At 41.3% G+C, this 23,949-nt stretch overlaps 2 protein-coding genes across 3 annotated transcripts; both read right to left on the minus strand.

The window, feature by feature from the left end:
- Nucleotides 1–110: 110 nt before the first annotated feature.
- On the minus strand, nucleotides 111–19,027 carry LOC103984619 (ras-related protein RABF1). 2 transcript variants are annotated; one of them, XM_065151595.1, is made up of 10 exons: nucleotides 18,468–18,776; nucleotides 16,906–16,982; nucleotides 15,295–15,378; nucleotides 13,803–13,897; nucleotides 13,507–13,612; nucleotides 1,440–1,529; nucleotides 1,254–1,340; nucleotides 847–913; nucleotides 447–475; nucleotides 111–361 (listed from the first exon to the last, which is right to left on the minus strand). In XM_065151595.1, the coding sequence occupies exons 2-8, from the start codon at nucleotides 16,936–16,938 to the stop codon at nucleotides 896–898; spliced, it is 513 nt and encodes a 170-aa protein (XP_065007667.1). In that variant the 5' UTR covers nucleotides 16,939–16,982; nucleotides 18,468–18,776; the 3' UTR covers nucleotides 111–361; nucleotides 447–475; nucleotides 847–895. The 2 variants fall into 2 exon arrangements, with proteins under 2 accessions (XP_065007667.1, XP_009400428.2); XM_009402153.3 differs by lacking the exon at nucleotides 18,468–18,776 and adding an exon at nucleotides 18,878–19,027 and having other exon boundaries at nucleotides 114–361.
- Nucleotides 19,028–20,897: 1,870 nt separating this feature from the next.
- LOC135638521 (heavy metal-associated isoprenylated plant protein 3-like) lies at nucleotides 20,898–22,611 on the minus strand. Its single transcript, XM_065151660.1, has 5 exons — nucleotides 22,554–22,611; nucleotides 22,322–22,451; nucleotides 21,572–21,801; nucleotides 21,395–21,482; nucleotides 20,898–21,271 (listed from the first exon to the last, which is right to left on the minus strand). The coding sequence occupies exons 1-5, from the start codon at nucleotides 22,608–22,610 to the stop codon at nucleotides 20,898–20,900; spliced, it is 879 nt and encodes a 292-aa protein (XP_065007732.1). The 5' UTR covers nucleotide 22,611.
- Nucleotides 22,612–23,949: the final 1,338 nt, after the last annotated feature.

Genomic DNA, 23,949 nt, shown 5'->3' on the forward strand with positions numbered 1-23,949 from the left:
AAGCAATATTAATTATTAGCTCCATCAATGTGGTGCAATCAATATCATCTGGTCCAAGTAAATTTGGATATCTTGAAATGGAGATTAAGAAGATCATTATTAAAATAAAAAAAAATTATAAAAGAAATGTATGATAGTAGTTGTAAAGTAATGCCACGCAAGTATAATCAATATTAGAAACAAATATACTATGATTTTACACAGCAATAGTTAATCTCATGTGAGTCGGATCCACATAATGGTTAGGAAGATGTCCGAAGAATCCTCCTTGCAATCTCCTGAAATAACAAGGAATGTTGCTCACAGCAAATAACTGTGCAGATGCATATTGCTGAGATGTTGGATCTCGCTGGGTTTGGCCCTAGTCGAAGTTTCACAAAAGCAACCGACGATGAAACCAGTTACATATATATGAATAATTGAGTTATCATGTCCAGAGAAATTACCAGTATAGCTCCTTTGGGATTAGAGCCACCTAAGATCATTTTTTTCAAGGAAACGAAAAGCAAGATTAGATTGTGAAAAATAAGAATAAAAAGCTCTTAAAGCATCAGAGCTCATGAATCAAAATTAATATAATCAATGTATCTAAGAAACATGATAAAAGTTAGGGTGCAAGGTAGCTACATTTTTTGAACATCAGAACAAACATTAGTAAACAGAAAGTCACAAATACATTCTCCTTAAAGTTCACAAGTTTCAGATTACCATATCTTATGATTCAAGTATGACAAAAGTGAAGTAGATCAAACAGGACAAGTATTTCCAAAAAGATGATGCTTTTTGTTGATTGCATTTCTTACATAATAAGACTTCTGATTCCGATATCACAAAGAATAATCTTACCACAGGAGACCACCCCTGATTCGGTCAGCTCACTGTACATGCTTCAACTTTAAGCTTCAATCAAAACCTGATGCAAGACATGACAATTTTAAGCATTGAAACCTACTCGATATACCCATTGCTCAGGACTGAGATACTGTGTCATAAATTAGCAGAAAGACAAAGATCCACAAGTGGATGACTCTACAGAAACATACAGACTGATGACAACATTTTAATGAACACAAACCAAACATCATAAGATATATTATTAGCAAAGAAGGTTAACCTCTTCTTATCATCAAGCAGCTTATCTGTTTTCTCATCCAATAGTTTTAAATTAATAACCAATATGCATGTGGCATGCAAATGTATAAACAGCACTTTAAGGCATCTGATCACCTAGTTATCTCTACATTAATGTGTACCTCAAAGAGTTGATTGATATTGTCAGCTGTCTTTGCTGATGTCTCAATGAAGAACATACCATTCTTCTCAGCATATTCCATAGCATCCTTCAAAATGGATCAATTGTCATCTCCTTGCAACGTCAAATATATAATCTGATCAAAGCTAACAGATCCACATATTATCAAGTAAAATCCACTCCCTACCTGGAACGATACAGCCCTACTCTCATGCAGATCGGCCTTATTACCAACCAAAGCCATGATGATACCAGGACTTGCATGCTTCTGAAGTTCCTGCTAGACATATAATTCCAGTCTGATCAAAGTATATCCATCTTATAGATAGATGCAAGAGATGACAAAGGCAATTTATTGCAAGAGGCTCCTGCTGCTAAGAGTCTAACGAGGACCATATGATGCTCCACTTGCTAAGAGGCTCTTTTGCCTATTTAAACCTATGATGCTCCACTCACAATGTAGCCACCTAGCCTGATAATTACACCAAGATCTATCTCCTATAGGTGTCTGCATAATTAATGATGAAATAATGCATAATGAATAACCACAAAACTTGGTAAACTCAATATCAATAATCAAGCAGCCCAAAAACCATAGAACAATAAGATCAGCATATGTAATGCATTTTCAATTATAAGATGGTTCTATTACTTGAACTACAAAAGCAATTCCGCCAGATATTTATCTCTAGTAAAAATACTGAAAACTTGGATCCATGTTTGCTTATGGAATATCAATGGAAAACATGTTTCAGTTCTCAAAGAAAAACATAATCACACTTATGTTGGTTGAACTACCACATGGTGATGTAATTCAGCACAATAAATTGGTTCCCTTAAAAGAGAACCGAGCAAGTAAAGATCTCTCTAAACATAGACTATAGCTTGGTCCTCGCGATGAGAGTCTTGCCCTTTCCCCCTTCAGTTCCTCTTGCCCTCAAGGCTATCCCCCTCAAACCTCCCAACCCTGATAGGGCTTCCTCCACTATCCCTCATCGTGCTTCCTAGGCCTTCGTCCTCACTGCCTCCTTCGCTCCTTTGATCGTTGATATCAGCAACCTTCATAAATCTCCATCTTCGACAAGATCGAGTTCAAGGATGAACAATTGCAAAACTGGCATCGACCATGGTCTTCTGATTTGATTGGTAAGTTTCTTCAGTGACCTCCTACACTTTCTATCCTAAAGGCTACTATTTCTAAACTCTGGTCCTTGGATGTTCCTCCTACTGTTGTGGATTTTGAGTTTGGTTTTTCCTATTCAAATTTAACACTAAGGTTGATGTCGTTGGTGTCCTCACTGAAGGACCTTGGCACTTCCATGGTGACATTTTACAACATATTCCATGGCGCCCTCATTTCCAACCTACGACCACCTCTATTGACACTGCACCTATTTGGATTCATCAATCAACACTTCCGATTGAGTACTGGGATGAGGAATCCCTCTTCCAGATTGCCTCTCTACTAGGTCGTCCCATTAAAATTGATCCTACATCTCTTCGTCTTGAACGTGATCGTTTTGCACATATTTGCATTGAAATCGATATCACTAAACCTTCAATCCAGAGTTTCTGGATTGGTGAACCCAATGAAGGTTTCTTTCAGGTTATTTCTTATAAAAACCTTCCTTGTGCTATCATTGCGGTTGCTTAAGGCATTGCACCGATGTTTGCACTATTCCTTCTCAATCCTCCAACCTATCTGCCCCTGCATCGTTGACATTGTTGGATGAAGATCTTAACCTTATGGTTCAGAGGCATCAACCGAATTTGACAGGTACTCAAGAGAATGATGAAGTTCTTTGTGGTCCTTAGATCAGGTTTCAGCGTCGTCCCTATCGTAAGCAGACTCCTGTAACGGACAAACTTCTAAACAAGATGTTGGATGTAATGCTTATGTCTGTCCGTTGTCTTTTGGCATGTTCATGCCTTGTACAGTAGGTAGAGGGGCGGCCGAAGGCTAAATAGTCCCATGTTAGTTGGGTTGGTGGCCTCTTTAGGCTTGTAAATAAAGGTTGTGTCATGTGGACACGTGCGAGAGCTTTTCGGTCTGTAATGGACCATTTTACCCTTTGTTGTGCAACTATTCAGAGCTTGTAAAGTCTGTTTGTAATTTGCATTGTCTATGAAGTGTTTTTCGGACATGTTTGCTTGTGGATCCCGATTGAGGCGTTCTCTTTAACCCGTTCTCTCTTTTGTTGGTCCTAAGGGGCAATGGGAGGCTTCGGGGAGGCTGACCTTTGCGGACGGACGCACGAGGGTGCCGCACGCCTTAGGCAAAACCAGCTAAGGTCGTGACATTATGGTATCAGAGCGGGACAAGCACTCATAGAAACACTTGACATGCAAATGTGGGGGACCTAGCGGGGCTGCGTTGAGGGCAGTCAGCAACGCGCGACCGTTCAAGGGAAAACGGGCATGGAGATGTAGGGAAAAGAGTCGCTCAGAGGAGCGGGCATCTAACATTGGCATTCTGAGGAATGGCCAACCCTTCGCGCAAGAGACACCACGAGAACAGGCAAGCTTGGAAGAATGCGGAGCGCACAAAGGCTGGGATGGTTGAGTTTGAGCTACGGCTCTACGTTGACAACTTTACTTGATGGTGCTCAAGGCAAGCGAGGCGCTTGGCAAAGGATGAGACCATGCAAAGTGGAATGAGTTGCTCAGCGACCGAAAGAGTTGTGCAAAGCTCACAGAGGTGAGGGGAATTGCTAACTCGAAGAATTCGGTACTCATGCATGGGCTTGTATGCGGACGATGGAATGTTCGTGGCCATCCCAAGGCGATCGAGACTCGGCGCCATGGAGCATTGAAACTTTCTCTTCGGCATGCAAAGGATACGTCCGGAGGAGGCTGAAGTGTGCAATGAGTTTAGCATGTTGCTAGGCCTTGAGGGGTGCGGCGGTGGCTGTATTGACGTGGAGGCGCAATCTAGCAAGTGCGTTTGCAAGAGGCAGAACAATGCACAGTTTGTTCAGCAAATCAGAGTAGTCCAAGGGGATGGTGGTCTCCGAAACGAAGAGAGATGTTGCTCCAACGGGACAGTTATCTAGGAGGGATAAGTCTCGGCACTCCAGAGGGAGAATCATATGAGACGGACTTCACATGTTGAGGAGTACCTCACAAACAACAACTTCACGAAGCTCGATGGACTGAGCAAGCGGCGAGGAGTTGTCGCATGATCTCGCTCGAGAGAATGCATTGGTGGATGCATTGCGAGATCAAGTGGGGGAGCGACCTAAAGCAACTTATGAAGGTACACTTGGAGTCGATGTGGAGATCGGACTCAAGGGAGGGCTGACCCGTGGAATGGTGGGCGCGAGGGCCACCATCGACTCAATGCAAAAACGAGGAGCGGAACAACTTGGGTGTAACTTGGCGAAGTACCCAAGCCGCATGAAGGGAGCCAGCATAGAAGTTGGAACATGGAGCAGAGGCACAGCGCTTTCCTTAGACAGAGGTCAAGGACATGAACTCTTGCAGAGGCAAGAGTAGGATCATGTTGTTCCATGGGTCCTTCTTTCTGACGGAGCGGACTCATCTTGCATGGTGCCAAAGACGAAGGGAGCTTCGCGGCACATACACCTTAACTCGGAGAAGCATTTGATGGAGGAACTAAGGCGACTCAATTTGCGGAGGCGATGTTGGGTTCAGAAGGGCCTTAGCACGGGGCAAGAGGACGCAGAGGCGGGTACTCTTGAAGAATATGCCACAGTGTTGCCATTTGAGTTGCTATGAAGGAAGCAGTGCGCAGCGGAGATTGTGCTGGTAGGGGCAGAGGCCCAGGATCCAGACAATGGTGCACAGATTACAGTGAAGTCGGTGGACTTCGAGAGCTACTAGGCGACGGACTGTCCTAGAGCGGTGCTTCATCTAGGGGTGACCCAGGAGTGGGTGGATGAAGGTCGATTGCCAGAGGAGCTAACAAAATCGAAGGTGGAAGGGACCCTGAGATGTATTGGCAGAGGCCACACATGGAGGGTTCACAATTCGAGTTTATTCCACAAGGATCAGAATGCAATGGAGATGTCACCAGGAGGCGACATGGTGCAGCGGATCGTGGTGGAACAGTTCGTGGCAATGCGATACACACAATCTGTCCCGTGAGGGATGAGATCATATGAAGGTATGATCGGGAGCTACTGGGAGCTCCGCTTTGGTGAACAATACGACGACAAGAAGGGCTATGGATTCAAGGAGTGAAGGCCATGGTACCGCAGAGGCGGGTCTTTCGGGCGTGCACCGAATTTTGCATCGGATGAAAACCTTGGTCATCAGCATATGGGGGCTGGGTTCCACCAAGGGAAAAGTTCGAATGCAAGTACCAGTGAGTTCCATGGGAGGGACTTGATCATGCAGAGGTATGATCGAAGCAGCTGGAGAGTTGGACTTCTCCAGAGCTCATATTCGCTTAAGGGAGCCCGACAAGTCAAGGACAAGGTCGAGTAAGCGAACGTTGCTACCAAGGAAGCTAAGGAGAACAGAATCGGTGCAAACTCTACAACGTGATGGCAGAGGTCATGCATGGGAGTTGCAGTCTATCTTTCCATCGACCAGACGGACTGCTTGGAGAACACAGAGGTGTTGAAGCAGGGGGTCGAAAGGGGCGAGGAAGCGACGACGAGTCCAGAGGGACTTAGCTACCCAAAATCAAACATCAGTTAGAATGTAAGTGGACTCAGAGGAGTGCCACAGAGACATCTCTACTGATTGTGAAGAAAAGGGATACAGAGGCGAGGCGACGGATAGTAGGGCCATGGGCATGGCAGCGCCATGGTACCGCAGAGGCGGGACTTCCGTGCAAGTCATTGATCCCTTGCTCTCACGGAGGGAGAGCACTTGGTCGTGAAAGGGGCCGAGGAGGTGGAGCATGCAGAGGCAATCTCCAAGTACCGAGACAAGGCTGAAGGGCAGAGGCCAAGAAACTTCGTAAGACCGGTGTCAACAAGTTTCTCATCAAGATAGCCGTAAGTGAAGGACTTCGGGTTATGCAAGAGTGCACGACCAAGAAACGAAGCAGGCAGTACGTGGTGCTATACCTTTGCTACTTAGTGAAGTAGGCGGCAGGGTTGATGGAGAAGACGGTACAATCCTAGAGGCGACCTCATCTATCAGAGAATTACTCCAAGTTGGGGTGAAAACTTCGTGCATTCCAGAAGTTCAATGGCATTGAGAAGGTGAATCACAGTAGCTAACTCAACGCAAGGAGTGCAAACACTTCAAGTGCTTCAGAAGTGTGAGCAAAGAGCAGGCGAAGGCCAGTAACCAGCTCGATGCATGAAGTACAACCTCGAGGAGGCGGGCGAAGTCAAGTAACTTTTGCCTTCTCAACTCTTAAGAGAATAGGCGAAACTGAGTACCCCAATTCTCTTATCTATCCAGCAGAGGAGCGCTGCACAAGTTCAAAGACCCTTCGAAGATAATGGAAGACAATAGTTGTCAAATCCTCACCAACGGTGATCAGTGCTACTGAGAGTAGATTGTCCGCTTCATTTCCCAACGAAATGCCAATCGAAAGCGGAAGTGATGCGAACCTACTTGGATGTGACAACTAACTGAAAGAAGAGTCAATGAGCAGATTTTGTGGAGGAATGACCCAAAACTTCAGAAGTTTGCGAGACGATGCTCGTTAAAGCTCCAACAAGCATCCACCCAGTTCAAGCAGCATGTGGAATTTTTAAGAGACTGGCGCAGTAAGGATGGTCTTTTCCTTCATTTGGCGGATCCGCAGGAATCAACGAGGATCAATACAACTCAGCCAACCCCACACCAGAGTCAGAGTCATTGGCGAGTTGAAGCAGCATGGCGGATCAAAGGTTCGACTACTCAGAAACAGTAGCGGAGAGCAGCTGGGAGCCAGGAGGCGCATTGCAGCTGGAGCAGAAGATTGAAGACTCAGCAAAGGCGAAGAGTTGCAGTGTTCACAAAGGCTTCGACGAGGACGTCGAAGGGATAAGTGGGGGAGAATGTAACGGACAAACTTCTAAACAAGATGTTGGATGTAATGCTTATGTCTGTCCGTTGTCTTTTGGCATGTTCATGCCTTGTACAGCAGGTAGAGGGGCGGCTGAAGGCTAAATAGTCCCATGTTAGTTGGGTTGGTGGCCTCTTTAGGCTTGTAAATAAAGGTTGTGTCATGTGGACACGTGCGAGAGCTTTTCGATCTGTAATGGACCATTTTACCCTTTGTTGTGCAACTATTCAGAGCTTGTAAAGTCTGTTTGTAATTTGCATTGTCTATGAAGTGTTTTTCGGACATGTTTGCTTGTGGATCCCGATTGAGGCGTTCTCTTTAACCCGTTCTCTCTTTTGTTGGTCCTAAGGGACAATGGGAGGCTTCGGGGAGGCTGACCTTTGCGGACGGACGCGCGAGGGTGCCGCACGCCTTAGGCAAAACCAGCTAAGGTCGTGACACTCCGGCAAAAGGTACAGTAAACTTGCCGGCAACGACAGAATCATCGAAGCAACCGCTTGTGACTTCAACACATGACACTCACATGAAGGAACTGCAAGTCGTGATGGCTTCTAATGGTTCCCTAGTACCATCAATCAGGCCTAATGCCTTTCGAATGTCCTTTGTTAGAAGGAAACCACCAATTTCCAATGCTACTAACAATTGTCATAGCTCTGTCCCTTCACCTATCACGTCTTTTGAGCCTGAGGGAGTGCCTTGAAATACTGCATTCACTGCCATTTTAAATGCTATGGATGCAAATATGATGGAGGATCCAATGCCAGATATGGATCCGACCCATAATACCTCTTCAGCTTCTATGATGTTGCCACATGTGATGCCTTTACTAACAAATGGTCCTGATACACCTATGGAACTTGAAAGCTCTATGCCCCCTTCTCACCCAGCCAACCATTCCAATTCATCTTCCACCTCTTCAAGCACTCTGCAACCTAACCCAGATGGTCCTCTTGAGGCCCAAGAGTTTGCTGCTCGTGTTATATCAAGATTAGAGTCTCTGCATGACTCTACTGCCCAACCTATACAAGTGGAGATAGATGTTGACTCTGATCTTCTACGTGATTTCGTTGACCAACGTGGTAAGAGAGCTCATACGCTCTCTAGTTTGAAATCCAACACTAGGGCCATTAAGGATAAGAAGGTTAAATCTTCCAATTCTATTTCTGAAGATATTTTGCTCTCTGCAATTAATTGTCCTCCTGATATTCATAGACAGCTTTCTATTTCTCCAACCTCTTTATCATGATAATTATTTCTTGGAATTATTTCTCTAGCCTGCACTAATCCTTTCATAGGAGACTCATGCGTCAGATGAACAATCTCAAAGGCTAATCCAAAGCTTTGGGAAGGACTTGTGCGGGATCTCTTAACCCACTACCGGTGCTTCGGGTGGAATCTGACTTGCTTGGTTCTCTCTGGTTGTTTATGTCCAGGTGCTTTCTCTCCAATCACAGCTAATACATGCTGTAGTTCAATTTCAAAATAGCAACCCATGGCTTTTAACTGGTCTTTATGCTAGTACTTCTGTCCTTTTACACAATAATTCATGGACAAATCTTTCTGCATTAAATTTCTCTGAAATACCTTAGTGCGTCTTAGGGGATTTTAATTCTATTCTACATAGTTCTGATAAATCTGGTGGACGTGCTTTTAACACCAACCTTTCTATTCAGGGATTTTGTGATTTTGTGAAAAATTATGGTTTAACAGATTTAGGCATTTTTGGCCCCAAATAGACTTGGTGTAATAATCGTAAGGGTCATGCTCGGATTTTTGTGTGTTTTGATAGGGTTTTTGGTAACTCTTCTTGGCTTCAACTCTTTGGTCAATATTCTATCTTCAATCTCCCTTAGGCTTGTTCTAATCATGCACCACTTAAGGTGCATATTCAGCTTTCAGATTCTTCTGGTACAAAACTCTTCCGTTTTCAAAATTTTGGCCAGAATATCAAGAAACTAGCAATCTTGTCCAATTTAATTGGAATACAATCCATAATTCAAACTCCCCTTTTGACTCTTTTCATCAAAATCTTTGTAAGATGAGAAGGGTTTTCTCTCACTGAAATTGGTATTCTGTTGGTAAATTAGAACATAATTTGGATCTCCTAAAGGACTCAATTATTGCTTTAGAATCCCAGTTTGAAGATAGTAACCCTACCGATTCTCAGGTTCAGCACCTTGCTTCCCTTCATAATTATCAATTAGCTTTGATTAAACAAGTTAACCTTAAATAGTGGGCTAAAGTCAAATGATCTTGGGTTAATGATGGTGATAGGAATGTCAAATACTTTCACAATTTAATAACTCATCATCATCACAAAAACTTTGTTAAAGGTATTATGGACCCTTCTATAGGTTGAATTCATGATACCAATCAGAGAGTCTCTATATATTGTAATCACTATACCAAACTCTGAAGCACCTCTCATTTTATTCAACCTAATACTTTTATGCCTAGTCTTCCCAGCTTATCTTCTGTTGAGAGTTCATCTTTAATTAAACCATTCTCTCTCAAAGAGATTCACTCTTCTGTTCATTCTTTAGGTCTTGGCAAAAGTCCAAGACATGTTGGTTTTACATGTGAATTCTATAGGGGGCTTACTGGGATACTTTAGCACCCTCCTTCCTTAATATTTTTAATTGATTTTATCAGTATGTGCATGTTCCTATCAGTTGGACCAAAACATTTCTTACATTTATCCCAAAAATTAAGAATCCAACTGATGTTACTCATTACAGGCTGATTGCATTATCTAATGTCAATTATAGAATTTTTGCTAAGGTTATATCCAATCAATTAAAGCCTCTTTTATCTAACATTATCAGCTATAATCGATCTATTTTCCTCCCAAATCGAAGTATTCACAGTAACATCTTAATTGCACAAGAAGCTGCTCATACTATGTTCTCTTCTAGGGGGGGAAATCCTCTGGTTTTAGTTAAGCTTGATTTTAAAAAAGGCATTTGATCGATTATCTTGGGATTCCATTTTTAAGGTTCTCAATGCTATGAACTTTCCTTCTAAAATTTATTAATTGGATTAATGCTTGTATTTCTTCCTCCTCTACTACGTATCTAATAAATAGACATATGCCCAACTCTTTCACTAGTAGATGTGGGGTAAGACAAGGAGATCCCTTATCTCCGTATCTTTATATCCTAGTAGCTCAGATCCTTGCTCAATTATTCTCTCAAGCAGTTGAATCTACTAAGCTTACACCACTTAGATTTAATTCCTTTGTAAAGTCAGCCATATCATATATGCTGATGACATTCTCTTATGCTTTAGAGATAACCAAAAATCCTGCTTAACTTTAAATCTATCTTTGACAAATACAATTTTTTAACTAACTAACATGTTACTCTTTCCAAATCTGCAATTTATTTTCCTAAATCCACTCCTAGAAACACTAGAGCTAACATCGGCTCTTAGTTTCAAAGAGGATCAATTTCCTTTCAAATATCTTGATGCATCTATTTCTCTTCTTAAGCTTAAATCAAAGCTTGCATCTTGGTAATGTAATTATCTCTCCCAAGCTGGTCGTCTGGTGCTTATTAAATCTGTCCTCAACTCCATCCCAATCCATACACTTAGTGTCAATTGGTTTCTTGAGTCTACTCTTCACAAGGTTGAAACTTTGATTAAAAACTTCCTTTGGCAGAAGAATCTAGACACCAAAGAAATTCACTTAGTAAATTGGGACATTGTCACTACTGATAAGAATATGGATGGTTTATCTGTTCAAGATTTATCTCTTTTTAAGCATACTCTTCAAGTTACTCCTATTCAACGTTATCTCAATAAAGATGATAGCCTTTGGTGTACTGTTATTCATGCCAAATATGGATCATTTAATCCCTGGTTTCCTTTGGAATCTAGGCACATCAGCTAGAGCTAGCATCTCTTTATGAATGCTCTTTTACATCTTCGATTGGGTTTTATCAAAATTATTAGAAATGGGTTTCAAACATATATTCTTCAGGATCCTTGGCCTTTTTATTTGCCTTTGAATCTTGAACCTACATACATAAACCCTTCTTCCATCGTTGACAGTACAGGTGCATCTGTTGCTGCTATTATCCGATGTGGTAGCTGGGATTCTCAGTTGTTATTGGATATGTTCGTTAATAGTTTAATTTGTCACATTAATTCCATAGAAGTTTCTCATTCCCCTTGTGATGATAAATGGTTTTAGAAGGCAAATCAAACAGGTAAGACTACTGCCAGGGGAGCTTATAATTTCCTGAGACAGCAGATCTGTGCCCCTCATAATTCCAATTGGTATGGCTGGCAGAACTTGTGGAGAACTCCTGTTATACCTAAAATACAGTTTTTTTGTTGGAAGCTTCTACACAAAAGATTAACTACCACTGATAGACTTCGAAGATTGAATTTGAGATCACAGCAGCCTTGTCCCCTATGTAACATTTTCCCTTAAAACCATTGATCATATTTTCTTTGAATGCCCTTTTTAAATCAAACTATGGGATTGTTGGGGACACAATTTACCTGACTCCTTCCAATCAAAAGACTCTTGGGCTTTAGGTGACTGGCTCCTTGAAGGCTATGATCAGAGTTGGGAAACTTTTCCAAGCTAGTATTGAAAATCAATTATGTTTTATCTGGAAGGCGCGGAATTCTACCTTATTTAAAGGAAAACTCTCCTCTATTACTTGAACTACGTCTCAAGCTTTATCTTTCACTAGCTATCATGCTAGATCCACAACCCAGCCTGAAGGAAATAGAATGAGCAACTATTTATGGGTTAAATGGGTCAAACCACCTTAGGGATAGGTTAAATTAAATACCGATGGCTCCTGTTTACTGCAGGAAGGTGGACTTGGCTATGTTCGGGATCATGATGGTTCATGTAAACTAGCTGGGCAGGAATATGTTGCCAATAAAACTCCTGGACAATGTGAAGCATTGGCAATGCAAGCTGGGCTACAAGCTACCATTATGGGTGGTTTCTCAACCATTCAAGTTGAAACCGACTCGCTGCTGCTCCATGATATACTTACCAAAGATTCAGATCCACTGTGGAATATATAAAGCACTATCAGCAACATCAAAGGCCTCCTGTCAATGGTAGATTCCTAAACTGTTCTTCACTGTTATTGAGAATGTAACCAAGCAGCTAATTGAGCTGCATCCAATGCTAGATCTGGAAAATCCAGCTCAAAATGGGTGGATCCCTACCCACCCGATCTTGTAGCCCGTTTGTATAATGATCTAAACAGGTCATTCTGTCGTACATTGAAGTCTTAATAGATTTCCTTTTTGTTTTGCAAAAAAAAAAAAGTGAACCGAACAGCTATACCAAATCACTGAGTTAAATCTCTTACATGTTCTATCAGACTGACATGAGTAGTAACCTATCAGTGAATGAAGAGGAACAGCTGTCCGAATTGCACATACTCAACACACCACAATGTCTGAAGGCTTTCTTTTGAGACTACATTTTAATCATATGCAGAGCCTGTTGGATTATAGACTGAACTTGGTAGTAACTATTGTTCAGAATTACAAATACATATCATTAACAAATTACCAGGATTCCCGTGTGGTAGAACATGATCACCTTAAGCGTAGAAAACTCAAATGAGGAAGATACAAGCACAAATATAACTTTAGCTTTCGAGTAGAGACATATTGTAGCCAATGGAGAAAAAGGATCCAAAGATATGGAAACCAAGGATGATTAACCAAATAGAAAAGGTTGATTAAGTTGAAAATTCAATCGAAGCTGATTCAAGTACTGATTAAACAATAACCTAAACGCATGAAAGATTAAGGACTACTCCAATTTCTTTCATAAGATATCTTTTCACATGTTGAAGGCTTGCCAAATTTCTTCTAGTATCTGAGGATATATACAGTAGAAGAGGCATTGGACTTTCAAATGAATTTTCTAATTGATGCTTATGTAACTTCAAGAAACCTTGTAACTTGCTTATGTTCTTTTTCCAAGTACAAGAATGATTTCTGCAAGGATGACACTCTCAGTTGTTATGCATTGCTGCAAAGCATGGTCCTACCAAGTCAGCTAATCTTGGTATGTTAGTGGCGGCAACAAATGTGAAAAAAGGAAAAATAGAACTACTATCATATATCACTTTAACAGGCTTTGGTAGGCTGTAAAATGAAATCTTACCATATCCGCTGCATTTTAACCATAGTCATAACTTATACCATCCACTTAAACTTGAGAATTAACAAGCAGAACTTATATAAGCACAGAAAGAAGCAAATCCATCCAGACCCAAAAGATGTATGATACCTTAACCCAGTACTGTGCTTTTCTGAATGTTTCTAGACTTGTTATGTCATATACCACAAGTGCAACAGCTGCTCCTCGGTAGTAAAGAGGGGCCAGTGAAGCATACCTGGAAAAACAACATCCTCAGAATACATAATTTATTTGGGAGATTTATATACTTTGGAATCTATAAAATGTGTATCTACAATTAGGCACCAAAAACAAAAACAGGAATGCCATCCATATATACTTGCATATGTTTCATCAAAACACACATGTTTGATCCAAATAGAGCTCTAAAAACATAAATCCTGCACCTCTCCTGTCCTGCTGTATCCCATATTTCAAACTTCATCGATGTGGAGTCTTGCAAGGCCAATGTTTGAGATAAGAAGGAAGCACCAACAGTTACCTAAATGAACCAAATCAGAAGCAACATATATTAAAAGGAACCATTTTATCACATGTTGCAAGAGAGAAGAAACTACGATAACAAAGCAGAAGCACTAACAGAATATATTAAAAATCAAGGTTCATCATACCACAGTGTACCGCTCGATACGGGGTGGTACATACGGGTCTGATAAAGGACCGGTACGGGTGGTATATTGGTACACTCCCATGTACCATGTGTCGGTATGGCTCAGTACATACTGCACTTACAGCTGGTCGACACACCTGTACGGAGTGGTAAGGTGAACCATGCTAAAAATTACATTGGACGTGCACTAACTACAACAACAAACCAATTCCTGACCACTTATACCTATAAAACTTTTCCTGCACTTCCTCTTTGTTAACATAAAAATCCCCAAGTAATCCAAAAGTTTTGTGCAAGTGCAAGTCTTTGATCGGTTTAATATGCATAGCAATCTCCATCTTGAACTATTGCTTCTGGCTTACCGCGAGTAGTAACCTATCAGTGAACGAAGAGGAACAACTGTCCAAATTGCACATACTCGACACACCATATCATCTGAAGGCTCTTTTTTAAGACTACATTTTAATCATATATAGAACCTGTTGGATTATAGAATAAACTTGGACCTAATTATTGTTCAGAATTACAAATACATAGCATTAACAAATTACCAGGATTCCTGTGTTGTAGTAACTAGAAAGATGATCACTTTAAGTGTAGAAAACTCAAATGAGGAAGATATAACTTATAAGCACAAATATAAGTTTAGCTTTCTAGCAGAGACATTTTGTAACCAATGGAGAAAAAAGATCCAAAGATATGGAAACCAAGGATGATTAACCGAATAGAAAACGTTGGTTAAGTTGAAAATTCAACTGAAGCTGATTCAAGTATTGATTAAACAACAACCTACACACATAAAAGATTAAGAACTCCAACAACTCTTCCATAAGATATCTTTTCACATGTTGAAGGCTTGCCAAATTTCTTCTAGTATCTGCGGATATATACAGTAGAAGAGGCATTTGACTTTCAAATGAATTTTCTGTATACAGTAGAAGAGGCATTTTACTTATCACTTGAAGACAGATGAGGACTTATGACTACCTAAAAAAAATCTCTTAATCAGAGAGATATTTGAGCAATGGGAATGAGCTTTACAGGAGAAGAAGCTCTCTTTTTGAACCATCTCATTATCTTTATCATCAACATTTTCTTCAACGTCACTTGCTGACAAATAGACCTGATGTTCCAAAAGTGTCTATATGTTGTTTCAACTGTCCAATTGAAAGCTTAATTTTACTGAGATAGTACTCCATACATGATGGTATTGTCAACACAGGCACAATACTCAGAATTGTTAGATTAGTATTTGTATAAAGGATTACCTTTGAAGTAGGTTCAAAATGGCCACGAACAAACCGAAGGACTATGCAGCTTTTACCAACACCAGAATCACCCAACAGTACTAACTGCAAAGACAGAGATATCACTGGTATCAAAATCAGTCAGTTCGTGCAATTATGCAGTAAATTCATTCACAAGACAAACAGCACGTTTCAAACAAAGGTTTGCCCAACTTTACTTTGGCAAACTATTAAATGATAATTTAATATTTAAATGCAAATTCTTAATAAACAAGGTTAATTAAGATCAATCACATTTAGCTGATGCCTTCAGAAGCATGCAGATAAATCAATAAAAAGTTCCATAAGGTTAATTAAGATCAAGTTCACTCTCATCTTACAAATTAAGATCAATCACATTTAGCTGATGCCTTCAGAAGCATGCAAATAAATCAATAAAAAGTTCCAACGTATAAGCAAATAGAAGGTGTCAGATTCATCAATGCATGAAGAATCATGCATATATTAGCAAGTACAGGCAACATAAACAATGGCCCAGCTCCATCTCTGCACTATGTGCAAAGAAACACGCTCAAACTGTATCCATAAAGAAACTATTGAAACTCTGAAAGAATTGCTTGAACTGAATAGGAAAACTTAAAATTAAATCTTAGGGGACACAAAGGAGCCAAACAAGAAGACGGTGGAGCATGTCTCACTGAAAGGGATCATTAGGAACTAATAAATTGAGGAAAACTTACATAAAATACACACTGAACTATGATAAATCCAAATTAGGAACCATCTCAGGAATGGCATTGACAAAATCATTAGAATCAAATATTTGAAAAGCTCATTTTGTTTTCACCAAAAGTATAAAAAAATAGTAAACCAGAAGTTGAGTTGCAAGGAACTATGATTATCATATCGGTGCTTGATTTGTGGAAAGTCAAGTCTCGAGAGAAGTTCCAGGGAGCCCCATTGTTTGCAGTCATCAAAGATCACCCAGGATCTGTTCATATTAGATTCACTGTTACTCAAACAATGTATTCTATAAGGAAACACATACATTTGAATTGCTTGTTTTATCTGTATAGTGATTGTCTCGGAAAAAATATTTGTTCGTACTTTGTTGTGAGGTTTGAAATGTTAGGAAAAATTGATTTTCCAGTAAGTCAACTGCAAGATAGTGAAACCTAACTATAGCCTTGTAATCAGATCACATACAACTCTTATCTATCCTATTCACTTTGTTGTTTTGCATAAATAGTTAATATATGAAAGGCATGTCTTCCGAAGTCAGTGAATATAACTACCAAGTATTCTCTTCAATGGTATGCAAAGGACTTGCTAAGACAAGGAAAATCATGCACAAGATGACTGTCACAATGAAACATGATAAGCTACAAAAGATAAATAAATATGATTATATGCTAAGGAAAAATTGACTGATAAGATTCTCCAAGTCCATCACAAGGATTACTTATCGTGATACATGAAGTTGCTAATATTGGTCAGCACAGATAAGTCCAAGAATTAGATGCATATTCTCAACGTGTTCTCCTTTCGAACAGATCAGTAGTACCAAAACAGAAAACAGGGTGCATGGTACAAAGTATATTGCTATGATAGGACAGAAAAGACAAAGCATACCTTGACACGCAAGCACTTTGAGTCAGTAGCCATCAAGTTTTTATTATTAAAACTGCCCAACCTTCCAGCATGTCTTTCTGTTTATTGCCAAAAGATTCACATATAAATTACTTATATTGTCATCAAATAAATATTTAATATTGAGGAAAATGCTTCACGTGATGGAAACACCAAGTGCTACTCGCATACAGATATTTATAAAATGCCTTAAATGGTTGAGTTGACAAGAAAGATTGTGAACAACAATAACCATGATATTGCAAAAGATAGCTCATAGTAACTGTCTAAATTTTCAAGATAGTCACTCAAGGAAGACACATTAAACTGTCTGTTATTCTCCCTAGTATGAACCATATGACTATAGCTTTTATTTTCTGTTGTTTTCCAAGATAGCCAAATAATATACAAGGAACAAGCATCATACGGCTTTGAAAGGATGGATACACATTTGATAAACTAAAGAACATATCATTTGGATCAAGTTGAATATAGGAACTAAGGATAAAGAATATTCATCACTTCCTCCAAGGAACTCTAAGGCATCACCAGCATGGTATCTAATTGAATTTCTGCTTCCCATTAGAGATTCAAAAAAATTTTAGCTTTCATTGCTCAAAAACTTGCATAATTATTGCATATAGAGAGCTTTTGATGAAAAAGTGAAGTCCGCTGGTTGTTCTCACCTTATGCTAGGGATTTAATAGATGGAAGAATTCATATGGCCAATTATTCAAATATGCCTTGTATTGATGGTCACTGAACCTAAATCTGAAGTAAAATGCTGTCCTCATGTAATTTTCAAGCAATCACGTCGACAATTCAAAAAGAAAATTCATTAACAAAATAAAAACTACATAGCATATAGTATTTCTGAGCCTTGTGATGTCAGCTATGTTAGTTGCAAGATGGTTTCACTGACCTCACGACCAAAGTGCTATCAAGAATGTGATAAATTAAGGCTTATCTGTATTCTCCAAGAGAAATTTCGTTTCTCATTCTTCTTCGTCCACTACAACAATCCTGGCAACTCATACAAACACAAACTTTATATGACCTGAAAACTAAATAGACAACACCTGTTAACCACATGAAATCCTGCTGCAACAGCTTCTAGATCTTTCCCCTTTTCTGATTTATCCATCCCTCTTTTCACACCATCCGCTCCTTCCTCCTTACCCTCCGACTCATATGCCTCAATGACAAATGATTACAATACATTAGTAACTAGATCCTACCCCGTCCATCTACCTATAGTCTGCAACCAATTCATACTCGTACAAACTCTCCTCGATCTTACTGCCATGTTTGCAACCTGATCAAATTTGATTAAATACGACAAAACTATAAGCCCATACTAGGACCCTCTATCACCACCACGTCATACAAGAAAACGCTTAATCAATCTAACAAAGCCAGACAACAGAGGAAATAAGCCTTGGAAATATTTCAAATAAAAGAATGGAACGGTGCAAGAATTAAATGCACGAAGTCTACAAAATCCTCCCCAAGCAATCATAAAATGAGTTCCTAATTAAATAACATTTGACGCATATCTTGATCACCATTAATATCCCAGTATGCAGCTCCTCGCACAAATTAAGCAAACGGGCGCACTGAACGCAAAAGCTCGGATCTTTCCGTTACTGCAGCGACTACCATCGTGAGAGCTAATGATACAAATCACAACCATACCTACAAATGTGTCAAGATCGAAACCCATATACCCCAATTCGCAACGCCAATCTTTCATATAGGGAAAAGAAATCAAAATAGAGAGAGAGAGAGAGAGAGAGAGGGATTCAGATATTTGACGACTGAAAGAAATGCATCCCTATCTTACTACAACGAGGATCAATATCCGAATTTTTGGCAAGGGACAGCCGTACCTGAGAATGGAAGGAATGGAGTAATCGAGAAAGGATAAAGAAGGAGAATGGATTAAACCCTAAGAGAGGAAGAAGAGATCGGGAACCTGGAAAAGAGGAGGAGCAGCCCATCTGCGAGAGAGGCGAGGCCGGGCGCCCGAGTTCTACGGGAGGGGAATCCCAAAGGAGACGAACACTGGGCTCGCTCGACCGGGTCGACTGTATGTGCGAAGTCGAGCGCGGAGAGCAGAAATCGGAGTGGGTTTAAATAAGGGCGGAATATGGTCGTCATCTCGTGGTCGGCCCTAAACGTCGACCGAAAGGCTTTGAGCTTCGTGCTCTTCCTGTTTCAACGGTCGATACGCGTGTGGCCGCGTCACCCCACCGCTCCGAAGACCGTCCTGGCCGTCGGTTTTCGTTTATTATTTTGACACATTTTTATATGCATTATAATTAATAACTGATTATTTTAATATTTATCTTTTGATCTTTCTTTTACGATTACATGAGACGTAGATAAATCATTTTATTCCGCTGGGACCCTCTGTTGTGAGTCAGGATACCAACCGCCTCGCAACTTGAACGGTATTTTTCCTCTATATTTAAGCTTAGCGTGATCTTTCTAAACCTAAAATTATCTATAATTAATCTATTTCGGTTAATGCTATTTAAATATTAGTAAAAATAATTAATATCCTTTATAAACATCTTATTGTGATTTTTTTAGCTCATAATAACTAATTTTAATGGTTTGGAATTCAGCATGTTTGGATTTAGGTTTGGAATTATATGACATAAAGCTTCTCGCTCCCAGCGCCTTCTCACCACCACCATTCGCACGCCCCGATGACGCTCCGCATCATGACCTCGCTTGTCGGACAGAGGAGCCGACCCGTTAAGAGCTCGGATCCGAAACCCGCGAGCGAGAAGCTCCGCCTTACGCGCGAGCAATCTGGATTTGTGAACCCGGGTTTAGTTGACCGGTCTCCATCACTCCCCTTCCAACCCAAAATGGAGGCTGACGTGGGACGCCCTAATGGTACTCCCACTTCCTACACTTTCGGTGGAGTCGTCACTACTATCTTACGCACGCATACACGTATATATATATATATATATAATGCTTCAATAAGATGCGGTCCATCCTATGCACGAAACAATTGGGTCATCGCATATAGGTTTCGATGTAACTATGAGCGAGCAATCTTATTGTCATACCGAAGTTAGCCATTACAATGTAAACTTGATCCAGTTTTACCCACATAGTCTTCTTTGCTAGTGACGTACGTGGTTTTGGTTCCTTTAGTGCAAGTGCACTCAACGTGCATATGTGCGCGAAATAGTTATAGGAAAAGAACATGATTTAGGTATAAAGTAGTGCCCATGATAAGGTTAGCATAGATTTATGTGACGTGTATATGTTTGTATAAAAATTGAGATATGTATCATAATTATAAATGAGAACTTGTGTTTTCAAGACACCTAGCAGGTGATGAACAGCAAGCAGAAGAAGGTGGTGAGAGCAACTGCTGGTGAAAAGGAAGGAAAAGATGATGAGCAACAGCTGCAGCAGCTTTTCAGGAGCAAGGAAGCAGCAACATTAACTTTTCTTACTCTTCTTCTTATATGTGCTCGCCATCGGTGAGTCCCCTCGCCTTTGCCACACTGCCAACTTCCAGGAAGCATCCTCCATGGAAGGAAAGATTTGATCTCGGCCTCCCACTTTTCCAGTTTCATCTCCACAAACACTGTCAGCTCAGCACACGGACCATCATAAGTTCTAGTGTGACTGTGGTGGACTTCCACCAAATCTTATGCGAGGGTGAGAAGAGAGTGGATGTTAGGTAAACATACCTGTCAAAACACCAGCAGGTACGCATTCAGATGCAGATTTAGATGAGTGATGAATTCTGTAACATGCTAAATTCGTATAATTCCAAACTTAAATCCAAAACTTTCTGAATTACACCCCCACCTTCGAAGAACACATGCATTAAACAAAAATGAAGTTCCCTTCTCTCTCTCTCCCCATTCTGATTTCTTTTTCCTGCAACCACTTTTGTATTATTGTTATCTACATTTCTCGTTTATAAACTGCCGATAGAATGTCTAAAAAGCACACGGGCTTCACATGACGGAGCACGCATTGGGGTTCTCGTCGCTAAACATCTGTGGCGCGTGAACCATCTCCATGAAGTAACCGTACCCCTCGAATCCCCCATGCGGCCCGTAGTACTCCATCTTGTTCGCCTCCGCCACCGTCGTCGTCGTCTCTTCCTTGTTTCCCTCCTCTACACGGCCTTCCTTCTTCTTCTCTCCTCCACTTCCGCTGCCCTTCTCCTTTTTCTCGCCGCCGCGTCCGCCGTCGTCCGTCTTCGCAGGAACGATCTCGACGCGGCGCTTCAGCCTGTCCTCGAGGACGGCGGGGAGGGTCTTCAAGTCCATGGTGCCCTTGACGGTGACCACATCCTTCGCCGCGTCCACCGTCACCTCCTCGACACCTGAGGGCATTTTTGTCAATTCATAGGATTATACAACCGTCGGATAAGCTCACGTGCTCCCATCCGACGGAAGATGTCGGTAAACGACTGCGGGTGTTCAAATCTGGAGAGAAGCGAGTTTACCTTTAATTTTATGGATGTGTCTCTTGATCCGTTGGATGCAGCCATCGCAGTGGAGGCGAATCTTGAGCACCACCGTGGAGGACGCAGGCTATATCGATCATTCCAGGAACAAATTTGAAGAGATCCATAAGCAAAAAACGGAGATGGATGAAATCAATGCGTGGACCAATTGCTTACTGGTTTGGGTTTCTTGTCGTCGGATGATTTCTTCTGGTTCTTGTCTTTGGCATCTTCGTCCTTCTTCTTCATCTCGTCGCCCTTGGGCTTCTTGGGAGGGTCTTTGGGGGAGATGAAGTCGACCTTCTTCTTGGTCTTGGCCTCCAGGAACTCCTTTAGCTTCCAGGGGTCCACCTTTCCGATCGCCTTCAGCCTGTTGTTCGCGGGATCCACGCTCACCGCTTCCACTCCTGCGGACACGCGGTGGAAAGTTGAAGTGAATTGTGAGTCCTCTTCTCTCAAACAGAGCAACCGTTGGTCGCAAAGTCTCGCATTGTATTTATCCTAATTCGCTGTCCAATTCGAATGTGTGAAGAAATTTAGAAGGACCGACTTGGATTCATAACAAAACATCATTTTCGCCCTAAATTTGCATATCTTTTTCTTCTGTCCACGCACTCCACTTCTGATTGAAAAGAATCGGGAACAGAGTGGTGGATTAGACTGCAAGAATTCATAGTTCGAAGTTTAGATGAAAGGGAAACTACATAAAGCTTTTTCTCTGCTTTTTCTTTGTGTTGTGTGAGTGTTTGCTAGAGTGCAATGGAAGCGAGGAATACAAGATCCAAGAAACCTCAAAACCGTTCCTTTTCCCCTTGCAAAATCCTTGTAGGAAGGAAAAAGACGGAATCACATCTCGATCGATCTCAAATCTTTTGTGGCACCGAGATTGAGAGAAGAACGGGAGGGGAGTGGAAGGAGTGTTGTTACCCTCGAGTCTCTTGACGGCCTTCCGGACCTTTTGGGCGCAGCCCTCGCAGTGCATGTCGAGTTTCACCTCGACGGCCTCCTCCATTCCTCCTCTCTTCTTCTTCTCCCCGTCCCCCTTCTTCTCCTTCTCCTGCCATTTCAGAAACAAACCAATCAAGCAAACAACAACATTACAAAAGAGACGCAACCGAAAGCGCCAAGGCTGAAGAAGAACAGCCCTGCCTTGCCTCACCTCACCCATAGCGTTCGCCGCTGCTCGCACTCCCGGGGGTTTGGTGGCCGTATGCATACATAAGGAATGTTAGGACTCGAATTCGGATACGGACTCGAAATCGATTCCGGATTCGGATCCCAACTATTAATCATGCTTTGGCTTTGTTTATGTTTCGCTTTTACTCTTCGGTCATCCTCATCGTCATCATCAAGCATGAATGCATGCATGCATGGGACGGAAGAGTGCGATGCACGTGGGACTATCACCTTGACGTAGGGACCCTTTTTAACGGGATACGAATCTGTTACGATCGTTGGTAGCGGAACATAATCATCGGTCCGAGCACAAATTACGCCGTTATGGGGTCTTGAACGGCTTCCGGTTGTAACGAGGGACCGTCTTACGCTGGAAACGAAATGACGGGAATACCCCGGCCAGCTGTCGACGTGGGACGGAGGGCGGGAGGTGATTCCATAACGCGCAAAACTGGAACTCACCGTGTTGCCGCATGCCACCGGCCTCTTTCGCCTATTTACCCGGTGTACGTACCTTTAACATTTAATTAAAACATTTATATTAATTTTTTATAATTATAAAAATAAAATATTTAATTTTTTTATCCTAACATCGTCAACTTTAGGGTCGAGAGATATGGGACATGCATAATTGACACAAAAATGATTGATAAAATAATAATTTTAACGATAGTGATAAACGATAGCATCGGATGGTTTTTATAATAGTGATCGATTATAATTATACAATGGTCAACCTTATCAATATCAGTCTGAACATCGATAATGAGAAATGGAAACATTTATGTTGGCATCACAAGAGGACGAGGAGGGAGGTGAGCTATTTGCATCAGCATCGTACTGCTCTGCCTCCTCTTCCTCTTTTGACATCACTCTTCATCTGCATCAATGTTCAAATCTTTGGACGATTGTTTCGTCCAATAGTATGACGGCTTGAAGAAGGGGTGGTGGGCGGTGAGGAGGGAGAGGTTACAAGCAAACTCGGTAAAGATGCACGCCTACTTAGAGCTCTTGAGCTTTAGTCGATGTGAGAACGATGTGTACGCCTCGACCATACTGACATGGTTGTCAACCTCATTCTAGATCAACTCCACTTATGATCGAAGGGGATCCGATCGAACGATAAGGATTGATTGCAGCACAAAATGGAGGTTCCAAGAGTGCATATTTAATGGTGAGAGAGACAACAAACCATCGTCCTCCTTCTCCATTGCCTCCATATTTCTATACTCTCCCCCACCACGTTAAAGGTAAGAGAGAAGGAGGATGATGGTTTGTTGTTTCTCCCGCTACTAAATTTATATTTTTTGGGCCTTCATTTTATGCAGCAATTAATTCTTGTCACCTGATCAGATCCCCTCCGGTCATAGATGAACCTA

The sequence above is a fragment of the Musa acuminata genome, chromosome BXJ3-5 (genome assembly GCF_036884655.1).
Source record: "Musa acuminata AAA Group cultivar baxijiao chromosome BXJ3-5, Cavendish_Baxijiao_AAA, whole genome shotgun sequence".
Taxonomy (NCBI): Eukaryota; Viridiplantae; Streptophyta; class Magnoliopsida; order Zingiberales; family Musaceae; genus Musa; species Musa acuminata.